The 24,983-nt window shown below is 39.2% G+C and overlaps 1 protein-coding gene across 2 annotated transcripts in view; it reads right to left on the reverse strand.

Annotated features, from left to right (window-relative positions):
- Positions 1–24,983, reverse strand: part of LOC107037261 (serine protease snake) — a 135,597-nt gene that overhangs the window by 49,022 nt on the left and 61,592 nt on the right. The window contains exon 6 of one of the 2 annotated variants that reach the window (XR_001460820.2): positions 17,924–18,115. Coding sequence is in view for 1 of the 2 variants with exons in the window: in XM_015255723.1 (XP_015111209.1) it covers positions 17,951–18,115 (165 nt within the window). In the remaining variant the exon portion in view is untranslated. Of the gene's footprint in view, positions 1–17,826; positions 18,116–24,983 lie in introns of those variants that run through there. The other variant, XM_015255723.1, reaches the window with a different exon arrangement.

Genomic DNA, 24,983 nt, shown 5'->3' on the forward strand with positions numbered 1-24,983 from the left:
TTGGCGAATCTTCTGAGGTGATACATTACGTTCCTTTCTTTATCGGTGAGGTCAGGTTGAATGTAGACATCTTTCTGGGCTGAAATCAGTTTTTTATTTCTCATGATATGCTGCTTGGAATCCCATGAGTTAAGGACCACTTTTACCATGTCTACGCTTTCACTACGCTGATTTCCAATGGACTGTGCATCTACGACCTCACCAGAGGATTTGAAGGTGTTTTCAATAAAGTGAGTGATACTCCCTTTCAGATTCTCTTTAGAGAGAGGCAGGCCTCTAATAATTATGTTATTTTTTCTGGAGTTTCTGTCCTGCGTCTCAAGTCTTTCTTCAAATTTTGCAAAAATAGCCTGTGTGTTAGGATCAACAGAGTTTTTAGTCATCGAGTCTTCAATCTTTGCCATCCTATCTTCAAGAACTGATCTTGTGTTGACAATAAACTCATCCATCTGTACAAATTTATTTTTGATGGCCTCAAAAGCCCGGGCGTTTGACTCATCACCCTTCTTCACAGCCACTTCCAAAAGAGATAGACGCTCTAAGGTGTCCCTTTGCATCTCCAGAATCTTCGCGGTGGACTCTCTGTTTTCTTTCAATATCTGCTGAAGCGTTGCCATCATCTCAGAGTTGGTAGTGGCCTGCATCACTTCATCATTTGGTGTTGGGGAGTTAGTCATCGTAAAGTCCAGTGTGACTTCAGGGCTTGACGATGGGCTGGTGAGGATGAATTGAGGAATGGGAGGCTGTTTGATTGGCGAAGGGGCTGGACTTTTGGTGAGAGTTTGCCTCTTAACTACGTTGTTATCTTTTTCATGGTCGCAGTCGTCAGGTGTATTTCGCTTCAATGGCCTTGGGGAGCAAAACTGTCTGATTGAGTTGTTCTTGTCTTTTTCTCTAAGGACAAGGGTTTGTGTCGAGGGCTTACCGACTGACGACGGCTTGCAACTAGTGGGAGTAGAGTGCGCTCGTTGACGATTTCGGTTTGTCGGTAACGTAGGAGTGGAGCATAATTGTTTTTGTTTCACAGAGATATCAGCAGTTTCCATACCAAACAGATTTATAAGCTGCTACCTTATCATATCTGATACGTGTTGACACAACAAGTCATCCCCATGGGGAGGTAAAGCGCTTGTGTTTGATACGGACGCGTTTGGCCAACCCTTTACTAACCTCCAACAGACTCCGACTCAGAAAATGCGTTGTGTTGAGCCAGATGAGATACTGGGTATGAAGATTGTTAACTCAGGCGTTGCGCAACGGTCATTACAGCCCTCTAGCACTTTGTACGAAGCTCTTTTAGTATTTTTATAGGCAGAACAGAGGCAAAAATTACGGAACGCAAACAAAAACGAAACAGTACCGTACAGCGACATCTGTGGCCCCCCCTCTCTGGGCATATTAAACAATCGTACTTTTTTCTATGAATTTTTCAATTTTCATTCACTGCAAATAGAACAGGGATTTAGGGGAAGACAGCAGTTATGAATTATCAAGAAAAACCCCGCGAATCCTCCAGCAGATCCACTCACTTCCCTGAATGACATCTCGACCTGTGGTCAGTGGTTGGAGATGTTGGATCTCGATTTAATTCGCGTGCAAAACAATCTCATTTTGATTCAAAACTCATTGCGTTTTCGGAAGTAATGAGATTTTGAAAGATTTCAAAGCTGTTTAACCAACCTGATGTGAGTGGATCATCTTTTCATTTGAAAGTTGATCTTACAGGAAAATCACATTCCAAATTTCTTGTACCCGAAGAATTTCCACAACCTAATCATAAATATAGAAAATATCATTCATTAGGATTCATCCACCATTCATCATGAAATTGGAATCTGTTGATGGACTCGAAAATTCATTTTTTCAAATGAAATAGAATGGAAATACTGTCACACAATATGTCTCCAACAAATATCAGTATTGTCAAACAGTCAGTGGTACAGTATAGTAGCATTCATTTTTAAATCAAAGAGCGTTGATGGGTTGGAAAAAATTATTTCACAAATTATTTAAAATTAAAAAATACTGTCACACAGTATATCTCCAATAAAATGGTTAATACTGGTACACAGTATAGTACAGTACCATTCTGTAAAGTCATAAAACTTAAATCGTTTGGAAACATTATTTCACCAATGAAATAACATGAAAATACTGTCACATAGTATAGTTTAGTGCCATTCATTGTAAATTAAAAAAACGTTAATCAATTAGTAACATTGTTTCACAAATAAAACAAAATGAAAATACTTTCGACTAAGGCTGTCACACAGCCTGTCTGAGGCTCCTGCCTTAATTTTTGCGGAAGCTTCTCGACTAAAACTGTCACACAATTCGTCGGAGTCTCGCCAGTTTTTGGAGAGGTTTTTCGCCTAAAACTATCACATAGTTTGGCTGAGGCTCTAGCCTCTGTTCCAACCTCTTTTTCTCCCAGCCATGACCATGTCTGTGTCACACAGAATAAAGAATATGCGTTGGCATATTCTTCTTCCCTTGAGGATTGTTAAACCTCTCATTATATTTGTAAATGTATCACATACATTCAGACAGGGGAATTTGGTCCGACATTAACAATGATATCTGGCTTGGGTGTTGGGTCGCTGCACGTGGTCTCCTAACCTGGAACTGAAAGACTGGTAACGACTATACTTACAGTTTCAACGTTATCCTTGTCCAATAATTCACTTTAACACAATGTTTAAGTAATCCTCCACTATGATCCTCCTCAGAGGAATCGAAATATATATTATTACTTATTCTATTTGCACAAATTTAATGTTCAACGGTGTGATACCATCCGCACAAAAGAAAAGAATGAAGATGGACACGCGGTGGGCTCCGAGATGAGCGGAACGCCACACGTCAAAATTTTTAAATATGCTTTGAACTTGTGATATCATCTGCATGGAAGGGGGGTACTACATAGTTAAGATATATGATCTCGAGAAAGAGGCGCGAAATACAATCGAATTATCATTAATGCAAAGCATGAATTGGTTCTTACAAGAGCTAATAGTGACATCGATGTGGTTAAGGTAACTACTGCTGCTGATGATACGAGAGAAAATTTCGAAACATCAGTCTCCAAGATTGAATGGATGATGCTTTATATGAAAGCATTAGATAAACAAAGAATTCAATTATTGAATCATATTGCACGTAACAATTCCATACCAGTCAGCTACCGTACATGGGCATTATATGAATATCCACTGATACTACCTCTACTCACGATATGCTACTGCTACTCAAAAACACATCCAGGCCGTGAAAACCTCTACCCAATTAGAAAAGCCTAGGCATGTCCTCATAGGATTCCAAACTGCACCTGAACGAGATGCGCTTAAAAACACAAGTCAATTCGATCACTGTGACATACGAGATGTTAAACTGTTCCTCAATTCTCAGAGTTATCCGTATGAGAATCTGAACCTTGATATGCAAAATAACCAATATGCTCCGCTCTATACAATGTATACCAAGTTCCAATCTTCATATTATGGGAAACGGTCAGAACCTTTCTGGAATGAATCGAATTTTTTGAAACATGCACCACTCATTGTAATCAACTGTTTAAAACAGAATGAAGCATTAAAATCACGTCCTGTTGATATTCGCCTAGACTTTTAAACAAAGAACCTTTTTCCTCCAGTTACTTAATTTACAATCTATAGCTTTTGAGTCCATTTGAATTTTTAATAAGTATTTAAGACGATTTTACATCACTTCGATTCATCATTTATTTAATTTTGTAGATATTCGATAATTTATGATTTTGTATCAACTTGACAATAGTGGAACACGTTAATGTTACAATCGAGTTTTATCAATTGACTATCAACCTATACCTTTTTCCGAACAGAGAAAAAGGTAAGATACTGGTTTTCGGTTTCTCTTTCGATAAACGATTTTTGATTTATTGATTTTCTCGTCCATGAATTCACCATTCTCTCCATGACCTGCACATTGAGCAACAGAGTAAATTTTGTATCCTCGTGATCCACAATTCTGCGTGTGGTTTTCGTTAGGTTTCTTATCATTATTGGATTTTTCGGGGCAATCCGTATTCAATTTCAAAGAAATGTGGTTCTGTTTGCGATTCGTCTATTCCGTATTGCTAAAAACAAATGGTGCCATAAATACTGGAAACAAGGATTGGATAGTTGCTGATTGTCCCCGCAATGCGGTTTTGATATTTTGGTTTTCGGCGTTTCAGATTTGTCACGTAACGAGATCGAAGGTAATGATTTGCCATGTTCCGGATAATCGATAATTTTGGACTGGGGTTTTTTCGAGTGTTTATTGAAGCAAAAGTAAAATCATTACATAACTGAAGATTCCCAACTGAAATCATTTAGTTAGTCCAAATGTATCTATTGCGTCCTCAAATAGGATGCTAGGACGCTGAGTCCGGATAGAGGGTTAAATGAATAGACACAGACACGGGTGAATTAAATCGTCAGTATCATTTAATCACCACAATAATTAACTAGTACAAAAGAGTATTTCCGTTGAGACTCGATATAAATATAAATACTGACAATTATCTAGCCGCGTTAATGACTAGTAGTGGACGGTATACACTCAACCTAAGTCCTCAACGATTGCACAATGAAAACTGAATAAATCATAGAAAAAAGACGCTAACGCATGATCGCGTCGATAACTCACTTCGCACCTGTCAGAGTCGCTGACAAATGACGCGAAAACCCCCAAAATTCCTCCAAGTGACGAAACCAGTCCGCAACAGTATCGGTTGCCTCTTTTCTCGATTCATCACACTTTCCGCATGCTCCTTGTATTTCTACAGATTAATGATGAATAGTTCTAATTGAATAATCCAATTGCTCCTTGATCTAAGTTTAGAGTTATATGTCCATATCTTTGAGTTGATACTACTTGCAAACTATAATGTCACGTTATCTGGGTAGCAAGAATCGTGCTTGAAAGTTCAATGTCTTTAATTAGACAATGACATTCCTAATGCAAGACAGTTCGCAACTCTTTTCAAATATATCGAATAACAAACTAAAGATTCTAACTGGAAAAAGTATGCATGTCTACGATAAAATGAATGTTTATTAGAAAAATATTTGGTCATCGTTTAAGAGATCTCTTTGAAGTCATATCCGTTGTCACCTTCGCTGATAATCAATTGTATCTTGCGCTTCACAAGGAGTAGAGAAATAATAGTAGGAGGAGTGGAGAACTATTGGGAATGTCCAATATTTCACGATATATTTTCATCACAACGCCATTACAGTTCATGATATGATTATATCACTATTGTTCCTGAACTTTTCAGGATATGACAATGAGAATTATCTATAACCGTCCAAAGTACAGCTCAACTCATCGAAGGTTACATACTTAAACATCACAAGAACAATTCATCACTAGGACAATTCATTACAAGAACAATTCATCACAGTACCATTAGTTCCCAATGGGTACCTTTTTTATCAAGTTCGGAGTGGGTTGCCAGTTTATGAATTTAAACTCTTTGGTATAACACATATAATGACATGGATGACCAGATAGCTGACCGGGACCTTCCATTTTCTCCATCTTCCTTTTAAAGGCATTTAATTTTTAAATAATTAATACTATAATTATTATAAATTATATTATAATAAAAACAGAAGTGAAGCTTGTTGAAGAAATCCTTCGAAAGAGCATAACCGAGGTCACTCTTCTAGAGAATATCAAAGTGTAGCTTCTTTTTGGTAGAATTATACATCGAAGTAGCCATGGATGAGTTAGTAACACTACATCTGGATCCCGAAGAAAAAAACAAAAACCTTCTGGAAATTGAAAGGACGATAGAAACGCAGGCGGGTACCACGCGTCGCGACTGTAATTTAAAGATCACGGCTCCTTTGAGTCCGAATTTGTCAAAGTTGATCCTGTCGCACAAATTGATTCATTTTGGGGGGATGGCATATTGGCAGCCACTGGCTCTAGATCAATTTGTGAATAGAATGCACTATGAAGAGCATAGTCCTACTGAAGAGCCTAGCTCAAAGAGCGTAATAAAACTTTAATTGCGCAGAGCGACTTAATATGGCTGAACCCCAGCAAAGAGTGTCTGTAGGGGCCGTACATCGCCCCGAGGAACCTCAAAATCTTTTTTACCCCCACCCCGATCAAGCGATGAAGCGCGGAGAATCCGCGTTATTATATGATTTTGAATTGGGAATTTTAAAATTGTCATAATTCCCAGTTCCTGAGTCCCCGAGAACTGAGACCTGCGCTGCGCGGTCGGTGGATGTGATCCGCATTGAACAGCGCAGAAGCCAACATAATCCGATGCTCCCTCAATGTTGCAGCATGAGTTTTTTACTGGGCGGCCTTGCGCTCCCGATCCATCGGTGAGGCGGTGGGGGTTCGCACGTAGAGGCCTGAGATGCCTGCTGGCGTGCGTCGGTTGTCTCTTGCGTCCTTCATGGTGTGAGTCTCCCAGACTCGGTGTGTGCGTGCTAGTCGATGTGCTACTCGTCATCTGCTGTAGTGCCGACTTGTAGTTATTTCCGATGCTCCGCTCCACTCCCCTCGCCACGAAGCTCACGTAACCCACGGTGAGCGCGATCGACAGAGTTCGAAAGAATGATGAAAAGAAAGTAAATAATAGGAATAAAAAAAATAAAATGACAATTGTGGCCCTGGGTGATCCGACTCCTCGCTGAGGTAAAAATACTAATTTCCCCTCCATGATCCGCGGTCAGTTCAGGCGAGGAACAGTACATGATTTTTATCATGTTACAATATATATATATATATATATATATATATATATATATATATATGTTTTAATTGTTTCGGATAGAAGGTATCGAAACGAATATTTTGAAAAAAAAAATTGAAATCGGTTGACTAGCTTCAAAGATATTTGCGAAAAACGATTTAAAAACGAATAGCTTTTTCTCAAAAATCATTTGATCAATCGGGCTGAACTTTTGCACAGAGTTAGTCCTTGTTAAAGTCTATAATCTGACAAAATTTCAGATTTTTTGGAATAAATTAAGCCAATTACTCAATTCTCCAAAAACTGACTACAGGAAAGGTGGCGATGGACACTGACACCGACAGACATGGTCGCCAAACTCCATATTTTTAGGTTTCAGACCATTCTACATCATTTCCAATCACAATTAGAGAATGTGAAAACAGCACGATTACAGTGCTTCCATTCGGAAGCAAAAACGCGCAATCAAATTTTTAAAATAGGTGTATTTCAGTTATTTTACCATGAAGGAAGCAGGGGTTCAAGCCNATATATATATATATATATATATATATATATATATATATATATATATATATATGTTTTAATTGTTTCGGATAGAAGGTATCGAAACGAATATTTTGAAAAAAAAAATTGAAATCGGTTGACTAGCTTCGAAGATATTTGCGAAAAACGATTTAAAAACGAATAGCTTTTTCTCAAAAATCATTTGATCAATCGGGCTGAACTTTTGCACAGAGTTAGTCCTTGTTAAAGTCTATAATCTGACAAAATTTCAGATTTTTTGGAATAAATTAAGCCAATTACTCAATTCTCCAAAAACTGACTACAGGAAAGGTGGCGATGGACACTGACACCGACAGACATGGTCGCCAAACTCCATATTTTTAGGTTTCAGACCATTCTACATCATTTCCAATCACAATTAGAGAATGTGAAAACAGCACGATTACAGTGCTTCCATTCGGAAGCAAAAACGCGCAATCAAATTTTTAAAATAGGTGTATTTCAGTTATTTTACCATGAAGGAAGCAGGGGTTCAAGCCTATTCGACAGAAGGCATGCGACCGTTACTTTTCGTCTTATAAGTCTTTTTCTTTCTTTTATTTCTACCAATTCCATTGGTAATAAGCTTCCGAATGGATCCGTACCACTTCCCTGTTCCTAATACATACGCAACCACATTAAGAGGCATACGCAACCACATTAATTCTATTTCTATGTGGAAATTATTAACTAACACTTGACATTGAAGAAATTTAACCTTGGAAATTAGAGATTAGATTGCTCAATTCTAGATTGCTTGATGAGTGGGCCTGTTAATAATTTTCTAAATCTGGTATTGCTGATTATCTCTATGATTTTCAACTAATATCTCATTTTCTTATAAAATATGCACAAAGCAGATTTTTTTTGGTCGAATTTTCGTTTTTCTAATTTTGATTGCAAATGGTCAAGAATGTTATGAAACGTGAAGAAATGATGTCTTTACTGGTATGTCTGTATGTATGACTTTGGTGCGTTGTTTTATCGCGATCGGTCCAATAGTTTCTGACATATAACAACTTTTTTCAATTTTTTTCAAAGATTTTAAATATCTTGGACAATTTTTCGAAAGTGTCTCCAAACAATTCATTTTCTTCATCAAAGACGAGAAGAAAATAGAATGAGAAACCATCAATGTTTTCTACCATGCATAAAATCACTTTATTAAAAAAAATTTTTATATTTAACCTTTTGATAAAACGGATTTATACAAAAACAAGAAGCACGTTGATCATATTTGGGATGAAAATAACCTGATCAAGATATCTACTCCTGCAAACTTCTTCAACGTGGTGCTCGCCTCTCTCATAGAGTTGAGAATGTAACCATATCAAATAGAAGAAGAAGAAACATCTTACCCTTGCAACGTATATTCATCAAAATGTCTGACTCTTGGAAGGCGTACAATTAGACTGATCTCATAAACCGAAATACTAGCTCCAGTCAACTTAGGCAGAAGTAATGATACAATATTTATATGATACACAACGTTGACTAACGACCACACTTTTAATAATGAGAATTAGTTTATATTACCGACATACCGACCTATGTCTCCGTCTCAGCTATGACTTTCCATCAAATATTACATAATAGGAAATATAAAAAATCATAAATTTATGGCATATGACTATTGAAGTCTTACGGAGACAAAAATCATTGATAACATGACGATGTGTGATTAAAAAAAAAAGATTTTTGGATGAATCGCTCTACGCCAAGATGTGCTGAATCGATTGACACAAAATTTTATACACGAGTGTGGGTTAATAATGCGAATCAGTAGCCAAAATACCAGATGTTTACTTCCAGTTTTACGTGTATTATGGACACCACATGAACTTTTGAATGAAAAAAACAGAAAAACGCTGATATATCAGAAACTTTGTATGGGCAGATATGCATGTTTTGATTGATCTTGATAGAAGGTACCATAACGAATATTTTGGAAAATAATGAAGTGAATCGAATAATGAAGTGATCCAGTAGTTTAGAAGTTATTGAGTATAACAGTTTTTCAGAAAAAGTTGAATATCTTCTAAACAACTCATCCGATTCTGACCATCTACAATCCCAGCCAATGGCACCATCAGAGCTACAATCCTACAAAAATTCAACTTCCTATCTTAATTTTTACAGACAGTTATCGCGCGTAGACCGATTTTCTCATCAAAATGAAAAATGCCAATTATTAGCAAATCATCGCTAGATAGGTAACAATATTATGATTTAATTCGATAGATACTATCACAAGGAATGTTTTGACGTAAAAGAAATTCAATTCGGTCACGTACTTTTTGAGATATTGAGGAAAACAGATTTTTGAGAAATTGCTATATCTCGAAAACTACTGCACCGATTGAGCTGAAACTGCGCCCCTAAATGCTCCAAAGTAATACTAATTAAATGACAAAATTTCAGATTTCTAGCTTGAACTTTAGTCCTTTTTGCTTCCAAAGGGAAGTATTGTTTTTGGTCGATTTTTCGATTCTCTAATTTTGGTTGCCAATGGTCTATAACGTCATGAAATGTAAAGAAATGATGTTTTTAGGGGGGTGTCTGTATGTATGTGTGGGCAGATTTGGGTTTTTGGTGATTCAATTTTAGAAAATTCAACGTAAATACGGTGAAATTTGTAGCTAAAAATTTGAAATTTCGGCTCATGATAGCTATGAATGAGCCTCACTTTGGTGCTTCGTTTCAGCTCGATCGGTCAAGTAGTTCCTGAGATATAATCACTTGTTTAAATTTCGTTTTTTCGCAATATCTCGCCAACAACTGCACCGATATCAATTTTTTTTTCGAACTAGTCGCCTCGATGGCCTCTATCTAGATCACTCATATCATATATACCGATTTGTGCAAAGTTTGGAGATATTGCCGTTTATCCGTTTTTTCATAAAAAACATTGTACGCGCGATAAGTCAATGAATAAATGAGCTAGCGACTTGAAATTCGGTATGCTGCTAGCTTTTGTAACATAGACGGTTCGTATTTCCAATGAGGTCAATCGGTTGAGCGGTTCGCGAGATATTCAATTTTTTGTGAAAATCTATTCTGTCAAATATCTCGTCAACTACTTGACCGATTAAAAATTTCCTTTTTTCAAAATATCCGTCTCGATCGCTACTATCTAGATAATTAATATATATATATATATATATATATATATACCCGTCCACACAAACTTTTGGAGATATTCTCGTTTTTCTTTTTTTTTGTTTTCTCATTCTGGTGCGGTTGATAATTTGTGACGGAAAAACGATATTAAGTTGAAATATGGTATATATATCTCTCTCATAATACCAAAGGTCCGTACTTTAAATGGACGCCATCGGCGCAGTGGTGTGAGACATTAATTTTTTGTATACATTCATTTCACTAAGGTGAAATTTTTTTTTCCGTACTGCTTCCCACGATTTCTCGTCTGGGAATTGGTATAGCGTACTTTCCAAACTTGAAAAATTGAAAATCACTACGGCAAAATATTTTCGGGCTGCCGTTATGTGTTTTTTTTACTCGCGCGGTTGGTCTGCCTCGCCTTTGGCTCGACTCAATAACTCCGCACGAGTAAAAAACTCCATAGCAACAGCCCTAAAGTGTATACTATCTTTTGAACCTCTTGTAGAGTATGGATGCTTATTGCATTCACGAACGGTGAGCTAATATATTGAAATTATTTTTAAAAAAATTAGACGATAGCATGGATTCATGGATCATCTGACAATTCTTTCCAAGTGACGATGTGGAGATCTGGTTTAAGTGGAATTTATATTGCTTGCGAATGGAAGCATTGTTTTTGTGTGACCTGATAAGTATTTTTGATTATTACAGTCCTTTAACATGAGATAAGTTACTCAATTTACTATTATTCTTTATGCTATTTTATCCACTCGTCTGGGGCGCCACAGGGCATTGATGGCGGAAGTTTGTTTTTATATGGGCTCTGTGTTTTTTTGTGTGACTCGCGCTGGTTCTTGGCCTCTGCTTCGCCTTTGAACTTGCCGTTCTCTCACTAAACCACACACAACTGTTGAGCCTGGCATCGGAGTGTACAGCAGTCTACAGGACCCACAAGCCGGAGGTCTGACGGATATGTATAGGGTACTAGCACATCTCGGAAACACGATAAAGGTGAACTGCAGTATTCAGCCTGTTCAATCGCGCCTGCACTGTCTCCCTGTCCAGCAGAGCATTCGACAGTCATTGGATTCGGATGCATAATGTTCATTGTTTATTATTTAGTATATATTCATATGGATATTGCTATCACCCAGCATCAACAAGAATAATACCTCTGGCTCCATCTGTGCTCCCAAGGATACACCATGTCGCTAATGGACAAACCAATGAGCGAACTATCAGTCGGTCAATTTCTCTCCATCTTAGATCCGAGGATTAAGCAAACGGTAACATTATCGGTTCAGGAGGCAATTGACCCACTGAAGTTACAGGTGCAGGACAACACTGAGAATATTCGCACCTTGACAGAAGAAAACGCCAGACTCCAAAAGACTGTAGATGCTCAGGTAAAGATGATTGAGTACCAAAGACGTCAGAACAACCTTATAATTCATGGCTTAGCAGCTCCTAAGGATCCTATTGAGTTACTCGATACATCTCTCAAATTTCTGAAGGAAAAATTGGAAATCTCTCTCCAGACTTAGGAAATTAATTATGTCAGGAAACTTGGAGCCGGTCGTGGAGATAAACCCAGTCCCATCGTTTTATCTTTCGCATCATTCAACACCAAAATGCAAATTCTCAAGAGCACATTCAAGCTAAAGGGATCCAGGATCTCGATTACAAAGGACTACGACAAAGTCACATTAGCAGCTCGTAGAGAGCGCTTACCGATAGTCCAGAGCTTAAAACAGTTAGGCTTTGATGTCAAGCTTAGGGACACAGACATCCTAGTAAACAACAAAAAAATTTCCAAGGAAGAGGCATTGCAAATGAAAAAAAGATCCAGGGATAACGAAGACAGCACACCTAAGACGCAGACAAAAACTTCCAACCACTTCCAAGAGCAGTCATCACCAGACTCTGATCTGCCACTGAATTCGAAGAAAGCAAGGGAAATAAAAACGTCAGAAGATCAACCCAAAGGGTTTTTTCGTCCCAGCCCCCTCTCAGCCTTTGCCTACAACAAGTGACCCCTCCTCTACCCACTCCCAACCCACCCAATACCGCACAGACACCAGACCAACTCATCCATCGCCTCAAGTCTTCCCAAGCACTTCCGTGCATAATGTCAACACAAGCCCCACCAATTCTCGATTCAGCTCAGTTGTTTCCTGAAACGTTGAAGGGATCAGGAATCTGTACAATCTGGACAAACCGATGATGCAATATTTTTCCAAGCTCGAAGTGATTGGTATCCTGGAATCCTGGAAGGATAGTGAGGTGACATCATTCCCAAGATTTTTGTCGGAGTTCCAGCGGTATCAAATCCCAGCAACAAGGTCTTTTTCCACTGGCAGACCTTCAGGGGGGATTATTTTGTTCGTCAAAAAACATTTAATCAGCAATACACCGATAATCTTGACTAGCACAGAAAACCTCGTAGTTTTTTCTCTGCTTTTTCAGAGCACTGAGATACTGCTGTGCTTAGTCTATTTTAACCCAGATATGGACGACGAATATGCTGTGAGTGAGCTCTCGGACGTGGTCAGCATCTACAGCCAAAGATACCCAGACAGTCCTTTCATAATCATGGGGGACTTGAATGCGAGAGTGGGTAACCTGAGCCAAGTGGACCCGTGCATCACTGAAGGATCTCATCTGACTCACTTAAGATCGAGCCTCGATAACAACATCAACCACAGGGGGAGACTCTTGGAAGATGAACTGAGCAGCCTCGGTTTTTTCCTCCTCAATGGCAGGACGCGCTCTGACTCTCCAGCCAACTTCACCTTCATTCACCAAAGGGGAACGAGCGTCATTGACACAGCTTGGATGAACACCTCCGCCGTCGATTTCATACATGACTCTCGAACCACCCCACACGGATCAAGATCACCTCATTTGATCTACGAAATAAGGCTAGCCTGTCCAAACGCTTCATCCTCATCAACAGTGACCAACCAAGCCTCTGTCATAGCAGAGAAATACCTCTAGGCGAAAACAGATGAGGAACATCTTACCTATCTCAGGTGTATCTGCGATGCTTGGAACTCCTTTGTCATTAATGCTACGGATCGATTTTCCCTAGACCAGCAAATTGAACGCACGATAAAAGTAGCCGCTGCAAGAGCCAACCTCTGCAAAACATACCAGAGTAGCTGCTAATTGCAAGGAACTAAAACAGGAGGTACGCCACTTATTCAAAGTCGCCAAGAACTCGTCCTTTGAAAAATACCATAGGGACAATTACCTTGAAGCCAAGAAAAATCTGATAACGGTTATAAACATGCAGGAGCGGAATAACAGAGCCGCGGAGATTGGTGCGATCTCCAACGTGCGCAGTACGAGGGAATTCTGGTCTACCTACCGGAAGCTCTCGCCGCGACCATCCCTTGTCTGCCCGATATCGATAGATAGCTGGAAAAACTACTACTTGTCACACTATTCTTCACAGACTGCCGAGATTCACAATTATCGGTTCCAAACGCTCCACCCAGTTCTGGACTCACCTATCTCCTTCGAAGAGATACGCAAGACTTTAGCGCAGCTGGCAACGAACAAAGCACCAGGACCAAATGGCCTAGCAAATGAGTTTTACAAGAGCCTCTCACCACCTTGCATATTAGCTCTAACAAACCTCTTCAATCGAGTTTTGGAGACAGGGGTTGTTCCTGAATGCTGGGGGTTAGTTAAGACCATAGTGTTACACAAAAAAGGTGACAAGTTAGATCATGGTAATTATCGCAATATTGCGCTATTCAATTCCATCTCGAAAATCTACACCCAGATTATTGCAAGCCGCATGCAGACCTGGTGTGAAAATCAAAAAATGATCCCTGAGTACCAGGCTGGCTTCCGCAGGAACAGAGGTTGCTCCGACAACCTATTTAGCCTACTCTCTGCCACTCAAATAGTGTTGTCCCAGCCTGGCAGATACCTGTTCTCCATATTCGTGGATTTTAAACAGGCTTTTTATTCAGTGCAGCACCAGTTGTTATGGAATAGATTGAGGGACCTGGGACTGGGCTCTAGAGCACTAAACTCAATAGTTGACCTCTATGAAAAACTCAACATGTTCTATGAGATCAATGGCACGAAGTCCAACAAGATGAGAATTACCAAGGGCACGCCACAAGGGGAATCTCTGAGTCCTCTATTATTTATCCTGTTCATCAGTGGCCTGGAGGAGCATCTCCGAGAGGCGGGGCTTATTGGGGCTAGCCTTGGAAGATCACTCGAGCTCCTAGCGTTGGCCTTCGCTGATGATATTGTTCTCCTTGCCGATACTGCACAAGCTACGCAGAGGACACTAAATGCTCTACACAGCTTCTGCTCATCCCTTGGCCTCTCGGTGAACGCCAAAAAAACGCAAATAATCATTTTTCACAAGAGCCCAAACTATCTGAGCATGCCCACGTTTAAATACAGCGAAAATACAATTGACGTCACGAAATCATATTCATATCTTGGAATTATATTCTCCAGATCTGGGAAATTCAATGAGGCCGCCATGGATCGAGTGACAAAAGCTAATCAGGCAATTGGTGTGACGCTTGGGAATCTTAGGAAGGCGAAGCCCAGATCTTCATTACCCGCAGAAAAACTTTTTAATGCGGTAGTCAGTTCCACCCTTCTCTTCGCGGCTGAATTCTGGGCGGATGGTCACGAAGGCACCCTGTGCTCCGCCCAGTAAAAATTCGTTAAACAGCTCTATGGTTGGCCCCGCTCCACTCCGCACTACATAGTCCACATAGAGTCGAAGGTTCCGGATCTGAGCATAGAAATCCTGAAGAAAAAACTGCGTTGGCTGATAAAGCTATTGGAGATGGACGAAACCAGGCTGCCCCGCCTGTGTTACAACAGGCTGTTACAGACTGCCACCAGGAACCTGCGCTCTACAAGTTTAAACTGGGTCAGTTCTGTTCGGCAAAATCTAGGCACTCTCGGCTATGGCTCGATCTTCGATCAACAAAACCCCCGACGATCTCGGCTCACATCGATGGGATTCTGGCGAAGCAAGAGAAAATTTTGAGGGAACAGGATCTGGAGCAAGTGCGAGCCTGGTCATTTTGTCCCATGTAAACTGGCACTCATAAGTCAGGCAAGGATAGCTTCGAAGAGGGGAGTAAACTTCTGCTGGAACAACAATCGCATCAGGATCAACCCAGAAAACCCGTGTCCAGTGTGTTGCTGGGACTGCCCAGATGACCTTCAGCACTTCTTAACCTCATGCCCTGCATCAGACTTGGTCAGAACCAGGTTCTCCAACCTAGGTACATCGATACAAGAGATCCTAAGAGTCAAGACGCCAAGAGAAGCCGACGTGGTGTTCATATTCCTGAAAAATCTGATTCGTCTGCGATTGAATATCGTCGGCTCCTAACACATATCAAATACGCGGAAACCAATATGATGAAATGTTGTACTGCAGACTTTATCAAACGTATTCCATAATCAATCATTAACAATCGTCGTCTAAAAACTTGTCTTAATACCGTTATTCACGATATCTCTTCCTCTGTAAATTTCGTGTAAATTGTTTTATTTTAAGACAAAACTATTAGTTATGTAATCCCCCTATGTACTGTGCTATGTCACAAAAGTGCAATAAATAAAATAAAATAAAAATAAAATTTTATCCACTCGTCATTGAATGGTGATGAATGAAATGGTCGTTTATATTTCCATATACTTCCCTTCGGAAGCTTACTACCAATGAAATTGGTAGAAAAAAAAAGGAGAAAAGTATAATAAGAAAAAAAGTAATGGATAGGAGCTCTACCCCTGCTTGTTTTTGGTGTAATTTATAAAAATTTTCCGAAAAATGATCACACACTTTCAGACATACATACACACATTTTCTAAAAACATCATATCTTCATGTTTCATGACATTCTACATCATTTCCAGGCAAAATTGGAAGATCGCAAAAATCATCGGTCACAATGCTTCCATGCGGAAGCAAAAATGTGATAAAAATTGCGATAAGTAGGTTATAACAATATTTTTTATCATATAGTAAAAGTCAGAGTCCGGCAAAAATATTATTTTTGGTAATAGTGGTGCAGAAATGGATATTATTCTGTAAATGAGAAATGAGCAATACACATTTTCAATTAACTCATAAAAAACAAAAATAATGAGTATATGCTGAAATAAAAATGATTATTTTTCCAACCCAAATATCGGGCAATATAATTGGCCTATTCGACATCACGTGGTATAAGCTACAGAGTTTTCAACTGATAATTTTTTGATAATTTTCTCTGAAAGTTGCTATATAAAAAACAAAACATCATGCAGTCGAATTAACCCCTCGTCAAACTGAGAGATTGAATTCAATTGTGTCGTTGTGTTAATTATACAATTTTCGTTTCTCAATTGTGAGTTTCGTCTCATGGTCCAATTATATTGCCCGACATTTGGATTGGAAAAATAATCCCCCGAATACCACACGAGCTTCAAAATTAATCGGGCATTTTCCTGAAGGTTCCCTCCATACAAACGAAGTCGTCAAGTTTTTCAGGAAAAACTTGACTCCTTCGTTTGTTTGCAACGAACCTATCAGAACATACCCGATAATTTTGAAGCTCTTGTAGTATTACAAGTGACAAATCTCCTCTATCAAGAAGTGTGTCCCTTCTCTTCATCCATGTTTCCAGTAAAAAATAATAATCACCCAGTTTTCACACATTCCCATGGAACACCCTGTAGAAACAGGACCAACGTTCTTGGTGAGAAATTTCAACTCACTGTCAAGTATCTATCTAATCTTCTATGTCCTGATCCACGCCAAGGATGTTGGTCCTGCTTTTACTGATTTTTTATTTTATAGAGTATATTTTTCCAATCCCTAGTTGATTGAGAAATATTTTTCTCATAGACATCTGATTGTGTTCTATCGCCGTTCATTTGACATTTCTGGCTTGGCTTTGTTTCATGTTTTCATATTTTTCAAAAATTTCTACTGTTCAGTAAGAATCAAAGAAAACGTTTCCTTGGCACAGTTGTTTTTCACAAAAATGCTTCCATTTCTCTGTCAATATCAAATATAAATATCCAATATCCGTAAATTTAATTCAGTTGATTGGTGATTTGCGCAATCATTTAGAAATTCAAACTTCAACTATTGTAATATTATTAGAAAAATCAGTTTATAAACAATTAAAATTCCATATCATTCATATAACAATATTTTATTGGGATATTTGAAGTTTGTTTACATTCTTTTCCAATCACCAAAATCTATTCTACGCATTTTTGGTTCACTCGCTCTTAATATCAGGTAGAAGAAATCTGTACCGCAGTAATATGAAAAGTGTATCTGGGATTTACAACCGTAGTGGTGGGGCCACCAAGAATAAGGTGCTACACGTGTTGATTATTTCGTATAATTATACAAACCATGATGAGAACTTACTTGTTTTTATTCAAAAGAAGGAAATCATGTTATACAAATACGATACAAGAATAAGAATAAAAAACATCAATTAGTTCAGTACGTACACATCAAACAGAGAAGTTGAAGTTATATTATCCCCAAACCTCCTTTTCGATCCATGAGAGATAATGGTATACGCGTGTGTATATTCCTGGAATAATACTTCCGCACAATATTCCTACACTTGTGATGCCGATGACATCATACATGCATTCGTTATTGCGATCGAAGACAACAAGTGGTCCGCCGCTGTCCCCCTTTAAAATCAGTTAGTATTAGTATTCAGTTCTTGAAATACACACGAGAGGCGAGTCATATTGGAATTAAGTAACACCATGATTATAAAATGTCTTTGTTCACTTGTCATTAGTGAATACAGCAAGTGGCTAGTGTAATCAAATTGTGATCAGTAAAAATGGCTGAACTCATCATAATCACTAAAATCATAAGATTACAGTTCTTATAATAGTTTTCGCTTCCGAATGGAAGCTTTGTAATCGTTCAAATTTAAATTGCCAATTTTATGTGTTAGAGTAACTACGCTGATAGAAAAGGTGGAACGATTCAGTTGCATCAAACGAGGCTTCTTGACTGTTACCGCGATTCGTTAATAGTTAACGAATCGTGGTAATAGTTGAAAAGTCTCGTTTAGTTCGACTAAACCGTTCTATCAGTGTAAATATGGTGTGAAAAGTCCGAATATGTGATTTTTAGATGATCTCGTTAGACTTATATATGAGCTATTTCATGTCAAACCACAACCCAAGTAAGAATTAACAAATTGCCCAAGTTTGGGCCGAGGGCGGCTCAACCTGGACTAGTCATAGACCAAGATAGGCATCCAAGGCTGGCCCAAGGCTGGTTGAGCCCCGAAATGATAACGCCTGAGCCCTTCTTGGCCACCAAGACCGGGCCTAGCTTGATCGCCAGTCATTAGCCGTCACGGCTGTTTATTGATTTCAATGTAGTATTTATTGATTTAAATGAATGAAAAAATCAAAAATAATTTTCATTCAATCATTTTTGTGATTGATTATCCTCTAATTACCCACCCCTAACGCATCTTGCAGTGAAAATCCGTAACTTGTTAAGGGGGGACCCCGGTGAAATTTGAAAGTCTTCGGTGGATCTAGACTTATTGAGCGACTTTAGTTATATGATGGAATATGTTGAAAAATGGTAAAAATCCCGGACCCAATCGGTAAACGAGACAGTTTCTGATCAGGAGATAGTACCTGATCACTTGGCCGTATTTTTGACGATTATGAGTGTTAACCGGTAGATATCGATGAAGTAAGGTCAACCATGAAAAAATCGAATTTCTACTTTTATCTACAGTCAGAATTATATGTCTGATATCTAAAAAATCCCGCTAAAATTCCCGATAAAAACTCGCGAATACGTGATCCCGCCATTTTCACTGTTTTGTTATGGTCTGAGTTAGTCGTGTACCTCCACTTTGGACAGTGATATTTTACAATGTAAGTACCCAATTAACATGAAAATTATCGATTTCTCACGCCAAAGAATATAAAAGTAGCCCAGAACATTCAAAAATCCATGGAAATTCATTTTTTTAATACAAATGTGATGATCAAGAACTGTCTACTGAAATCTAACCTCGCGACAGCTGTTGATCATGGGATTCATGACGTGTTCTTTGGCATTTGTTCAGGTTAACTTCTACTCAGTGTATGAATACTGGTTGCAATTTTCTTTAAAAAATAAGTGACATTTGAGAATTTTCTTCCGATAATTTCGCAACATATGCTAATTAATGATCCTTCATCGCAGGCCTAAAACGAAGAAAGGAAATAAATTCATGGATTATACAGAGGTACAGCTTCAGAAAGTTCTTTCTGAGGTGAAAAGAGGTGTGCCAGTGCGTTAAGCAGCTAGAAACTTTAAAATCCCATATACGACATTGTTCTATAAGACGAGGGGAATATTGAATCCCACCATTTGTAGAAGAGGGCCAGAGTCAATCCTTGGGAAAGAACATGAGGAACCATTAGTGAAGTGGATTCTCTACAGAAGTGACAGTGGTTTTTCCTATTACGAGAATCCAACTCCTTGATAGTGTGATAGCCCTTCTCAAACATTTGAAAATTACCACACCTTTCCCAGACAACCGTCCAGGAGTAGGCTGGTACAAAAGTTTTCGCCAGAGAAATAAACTCAGCGAGAGAACGTTCCAGAATCTCCGCAGTGGTCGAAGTGCAGTAACAGAAGAGCACCTGAGGGGTTGATTCACAGAAGTGAAGACCTATCTTGCTCCTCGTGGTCTGCAGGACATTGATGCATCTCGTGTGTTCAATTGCGATGAAACAGCCTTCATTCTTGCTCCAACAGGAGAAAAGGTGTTAGCTCGTCGAGGAGAGAAGACTGTTTACAATTTTGTCAATGATGATGACAAGGAATGTCTCACTACAATGATATGTGGGAATGCTGATGGGCAGTTAGCTCCACCCATGGTGATGTTTGCCTGCACTCGCATGTCTCCTACCCTTGCTGCATCAGTACCACGATCGTGGGGCATAGGCAAATCAGAAAATGGTTGGCTAAACAGCGAATCATGCTTGGCATGGGTGACCAATTGCTTTCATCCTTGGTTGAAGGAAAACAATTTTGAGTTCCCCATCATCTAGTATCTAGATGGATGCAGACTCCATGTGACGTTAGAAATCAGCAATTTCTGTAGAGAGAATGGTATAATACTCGTAACTCTCTATCCCAATTCAACACACATCATCCAGCCCCTTGATGTTGGCATTTTTAGACCAATGAAAGCTGCCTGGAGTAAGGCAGTCCGTGATTGGCGAATGGGGAACGATGGGGATCGTCTGAAGCATGAGAATTTTGCTCCAGTCCTGCAGAAAGCTATCAACTCCCTGGATTTTCAGCAACTCCTTCCTAGTGCATTTAGGACGACAGGATTATATCCTTTCTCACCTGCGGCTGTGAATTATCAGAAGTTTTTCAAGAATTCAGCCTCCAGTGCTCCTGCTGCTGCTCAGACCTGTCAAAATATGCCCCAATTCCCCAAGTATGTCACGATCTTCGAGGAGGAACTTGGTAATGATCTTCTGGAGGTTTTTCGTTGAGTTGGAGAGAGTAATCCATGGACAGGAGATGAAAAACATGAGATTCTATTCAAAATATGGCAAAAATTGAGAAGAAGAGCATCCAGAGATTGTTCGAAAGAGGCCCGAGAGACTGATGAAATGGAGGCAGACGAGGAGCAACACATTGGATCGACGGTTGATCCCGAGGTATCAGAATGAATATTTATCATTATTGCTCCATGTCCAATTATCGAATCATGTTACAGATTTTTTTAATTCAAAACTCAAATCAACCAATGGACTTTTTCGACGAATTTAAAAAATATCTTACTCATAATCCAGTTTCAATTCGTTCATGACTAAATTTGTAGGCTGAGCCACCCAAAGAAACGTTTGATCAAGGAACAGATGAGCCCGGAGTGCTCCCACAATTTTTGAATCCTGACGAAATCCCTCCTGACATCGAAAGTTTCCTAGTGGATGAAGACAGAATCATTCTCGAAATTAATGACGACGGATCATTGATCCCAACAAGTACAAACTGTCGAGACTCTCAGACCCATGAGACCTCTGCTGAAGATATCTCCTCGAAATCAGAGATATCCAATTCCCCCACCACGATGAAAATCAATCATACTGATCAGGGCATTCCCTCCCAACCTCAAGACCCGAAAAATTCGGTGCCTTCACCTCGAGCTAGTACTCCAACAGGACCAAATCTCCTTCCTATTCACAATGATGTTAATCACCAGTCCTCATCGACATCAGGAGCATCACGAGCATTAGATAGGAATGCTCCTCCGAATGAAATAGAGTCCAGTACTTTGGGATTCATGACTCCTGTATCAAAAAATCCACCCTGTCAGTCATCTGTCAATTCTGCTGTTGATCAGCCTAGTATCTTAGAATCAGCGAGGTCAAGATCAAAAGAAACATAGAGAAGTAAATCTCCAGTCAGAGATTGCCACTCCAGGTCTGTGGAACCACCAATTCCGGGTTCTGCGAACCCATTTTCTGACGTACCAGTCCAGTTTGATAGGAATCAGCGCATGACCCCACAATCATCAAAGACACCAAACGACAGAGGAACTCCAGAGGTCAATTCGAAGATTGCATCGATTAGTGGAGGAGGAAAAATTCGCGTTGATCATGAGAGTCATGTGGGGATTGGTCCCATTACGCAACCTCCCAGTGTGGAAGAGTCTCTCAAAAATCCAAATGAAGAGATTAGTCCGTTGAAAGATATGCCCTCAGCGTATGGAGAATTGCCCTGGTCAATCCCCAAGTCCAAGAAAAAGTCCAAACGAGTACGTCAGACAGAGGACACACCAGCAGTGGCCAGCTCAGACCATTGGTACGTCATGATGAAGGCGAGGAATAAAAAAAAGCAAGAAGAGGAACAAATGAAACAGTTTAACAGACAACGCAGGTTGATAAAGAGAGAGTTGAAACAAAAGCAGCTGGCAGAAGCCAAGGTACAAAGGAAGATCAAACAAAAATTGAGGGAGCAGGAGAAAAAGGAGCTATTGCGAGCGAGAGAAGAGAGACAGGAACAGAGAGCACATAAGGCTCACGGAAAAGCCGAGAAGAAACAAAAAGCAGAAGAAATGAAGGCCCAAAAGAGAAAACTGAAGGAAGAGCAGGGTGCGCTAGAGAAGAAAGTGATATCGAAAATTCCTCTAGCTACCAAGAAGGTCAAACAAGAAATCTTATAAGAAACCTAAAATGGAGTTGTTCGCGGTGATTGGGATGCCTCTCAATAGATAAGAAACGAATATACCTGCCAAAGATTCTTTTGCAAGAGAAAAAAAAGGATATCGTTACTTGAATTGATTTTAACGAAATTTTATATTTGTTACTGTGAATAAACCATGGAATAAATGATTTAATATTGTATAGCAAATGGAAGAAATTATGAATACTCTTAGCCCTCATGACCTCGCTTTGCTCTTCCTGTTGAGCCCTCCAATTTCTCGACTCTCTTGGTTGTTTTTTATTTCTCTCTGACCCATCTAACTCTTGCATCCATCCAACTAACCCTTCCCATTTGATCCCCGTTCAATTCTGAAGCTTATTTGATTCTCAAAACCATTTATTCCTTCTAATTACTCCTCCTCCCGCCTCTCTCAACCGGTATTCTGAATACTGATCAATAACTGTCTCACCTCATGATCAGAAACTACTCGATACAACAAAACGGTGATCGGGTACTATCTTCGCAACCCAATTTTCTGAATAGTCTTTTTTTTATTAATTCTTCCATGTTAAAGGCTGAAAACAGATTGATAATTACGAAAAAATATCTATATTTTATTTCAGAGGAAGTTTCATTGCAATTTGCATGGCGATTTTGGTTTTTTATGTGTTTAACCTAGAGCATTGGGCTTAACTGATTAGAAACTGTCTCGTTTACCTTTGATCCGTTTTTTTTTTCAAAATGTTTGTGAGACTCCAACGAACAAAATTAAGCTTCCGTTTTACGATCCATTATATAGATCATGAGAAAATCGAACAAAACCAAAAAAACATGAAAAAACCAAAAAAAGAGGTTTCCCTTCTGATTGTCTTTGCATTATGCCTGAAGGCTTTATTTTGAATAGTTGACGATCAGAAGGAAAACCCCCTTTTTTTCATTTTTTTCGGTTTTTTCGATTTTTTCATGATCTATATAATGGATCGTAAAACGGAAGCTTAACTTTGTTCTTTAGAGTCTCACGAAGATTTCGAAAAAAAATCGAATCGAATCAAAATTGGAAAACGAGGAACGTTTTAAAAGTAGAAACATGAAAAACGACGTATTCTGTGGAAGTACGAGGCAAAACCGACTGTGTCCGGGATTATTTCCACTTTTTAACATACATTATATAACTAAAGTCGCTCAATAAGTCCCCAGATCCACCGAAGACTTTCAAATTTCACCGGAGTCCCCCCCTTAACTTGAAATAATCACCCCAAGCCGGTCTCAAACCCACGACCCTAACAACACTAGTCTGACGCCTTAACGACTAGCCTACCGCGCAATCAAGGAGGGTCCGTCCTCTTCGTGTACAACCCACATAAAACGGGCACCGCACATTACTACCGTGGTACAGGCTTACCAACTTGAATCTGTACATCTGCACCTGGCGACAAGCCTACCCATGAATTTTTATCAAACTTATAATGAAATAAGGGATTTTGACCCTTTTGACCCTTGTAATCTTGGTGTCCACCTCATACCCTTATGGCTCTTATAACCCTAAATGGGGTTATGTATCGGTAAGGATGTTACGAATCAAAAATTCATGGGATGTCTTGTCGCAAGGTGCAGTTGTACAAATTTAAGTTGGTAAACCTGTATCGCGGTAATGATGTGCGGTGGCAGTTGTATACATACAACATGTGGGTTTCCTTGTCAAGAGGTGCCGCCGTACGAAGATGAGTTATGATCAGGTTGACTCACTCTCTGACAGGTGTTTTCTCCGGTAGGGACAGAGATTATAGGGGAGATGAGCAGGGCCAATGTAAAGTGTTCAACAGCAAAATTCCTAGCGGTGGCGCATGGACTACGATGGAGCGTACGGAACTGTTGGTATGGTAGGGCCCGAGCATAAATTTGTCGATAACCGGAAAGGGGTTCTCAATACGGTAGCTCCTCGCATTTTGTAATAATTGTCAGGAATGTAAAATCGAACATATTATAATCAATAGTATAATGAATGCACAATCTAATGATCTAAAAGTCTTTTCCTTTTTCTCGACATATTTATTATTGACACGTAGGTCAAAAAATTCATAGAAAATCCCAGCGCTGTCGCTTGAAAAGTCTATAGTTTTCCAGTGATTCTATTGAATAATTCTGCAGACTTTGTTTTTTCTTATTATAGTAATGTTCGATTAAATATATTTATTCCCCCCCTGAGTGAGAAAGGAATATGTATCGCGCTCGCCCCACTCATTGTCGTCACCGTCGCGTTGGCACGTANTCTAAAAGTCTTTTCCTTTTTCTCGACATATTTATTATTGACACGTAGGTCAAAAAATTCATAGAAAATCCCAGCGCTGTCGCTTGAAAAGTCTA

Source organism: Diachasma alloeum, unplaced genomic scaffold (genome assembly GCF_001412515.2).
Source record: "Diachasma alloeum isolate Michigan unplaced genomic scaffold, Dall2.0 Dall_scaffold_00215, whole genome shotgun sequence".
Classification (NCBI taxonomy): Eukaryota; Metazoa; Arthropoda; class Insecta; order Hymenoptera; family Braconidae; genus Diachasma; species Diachasma alloeum.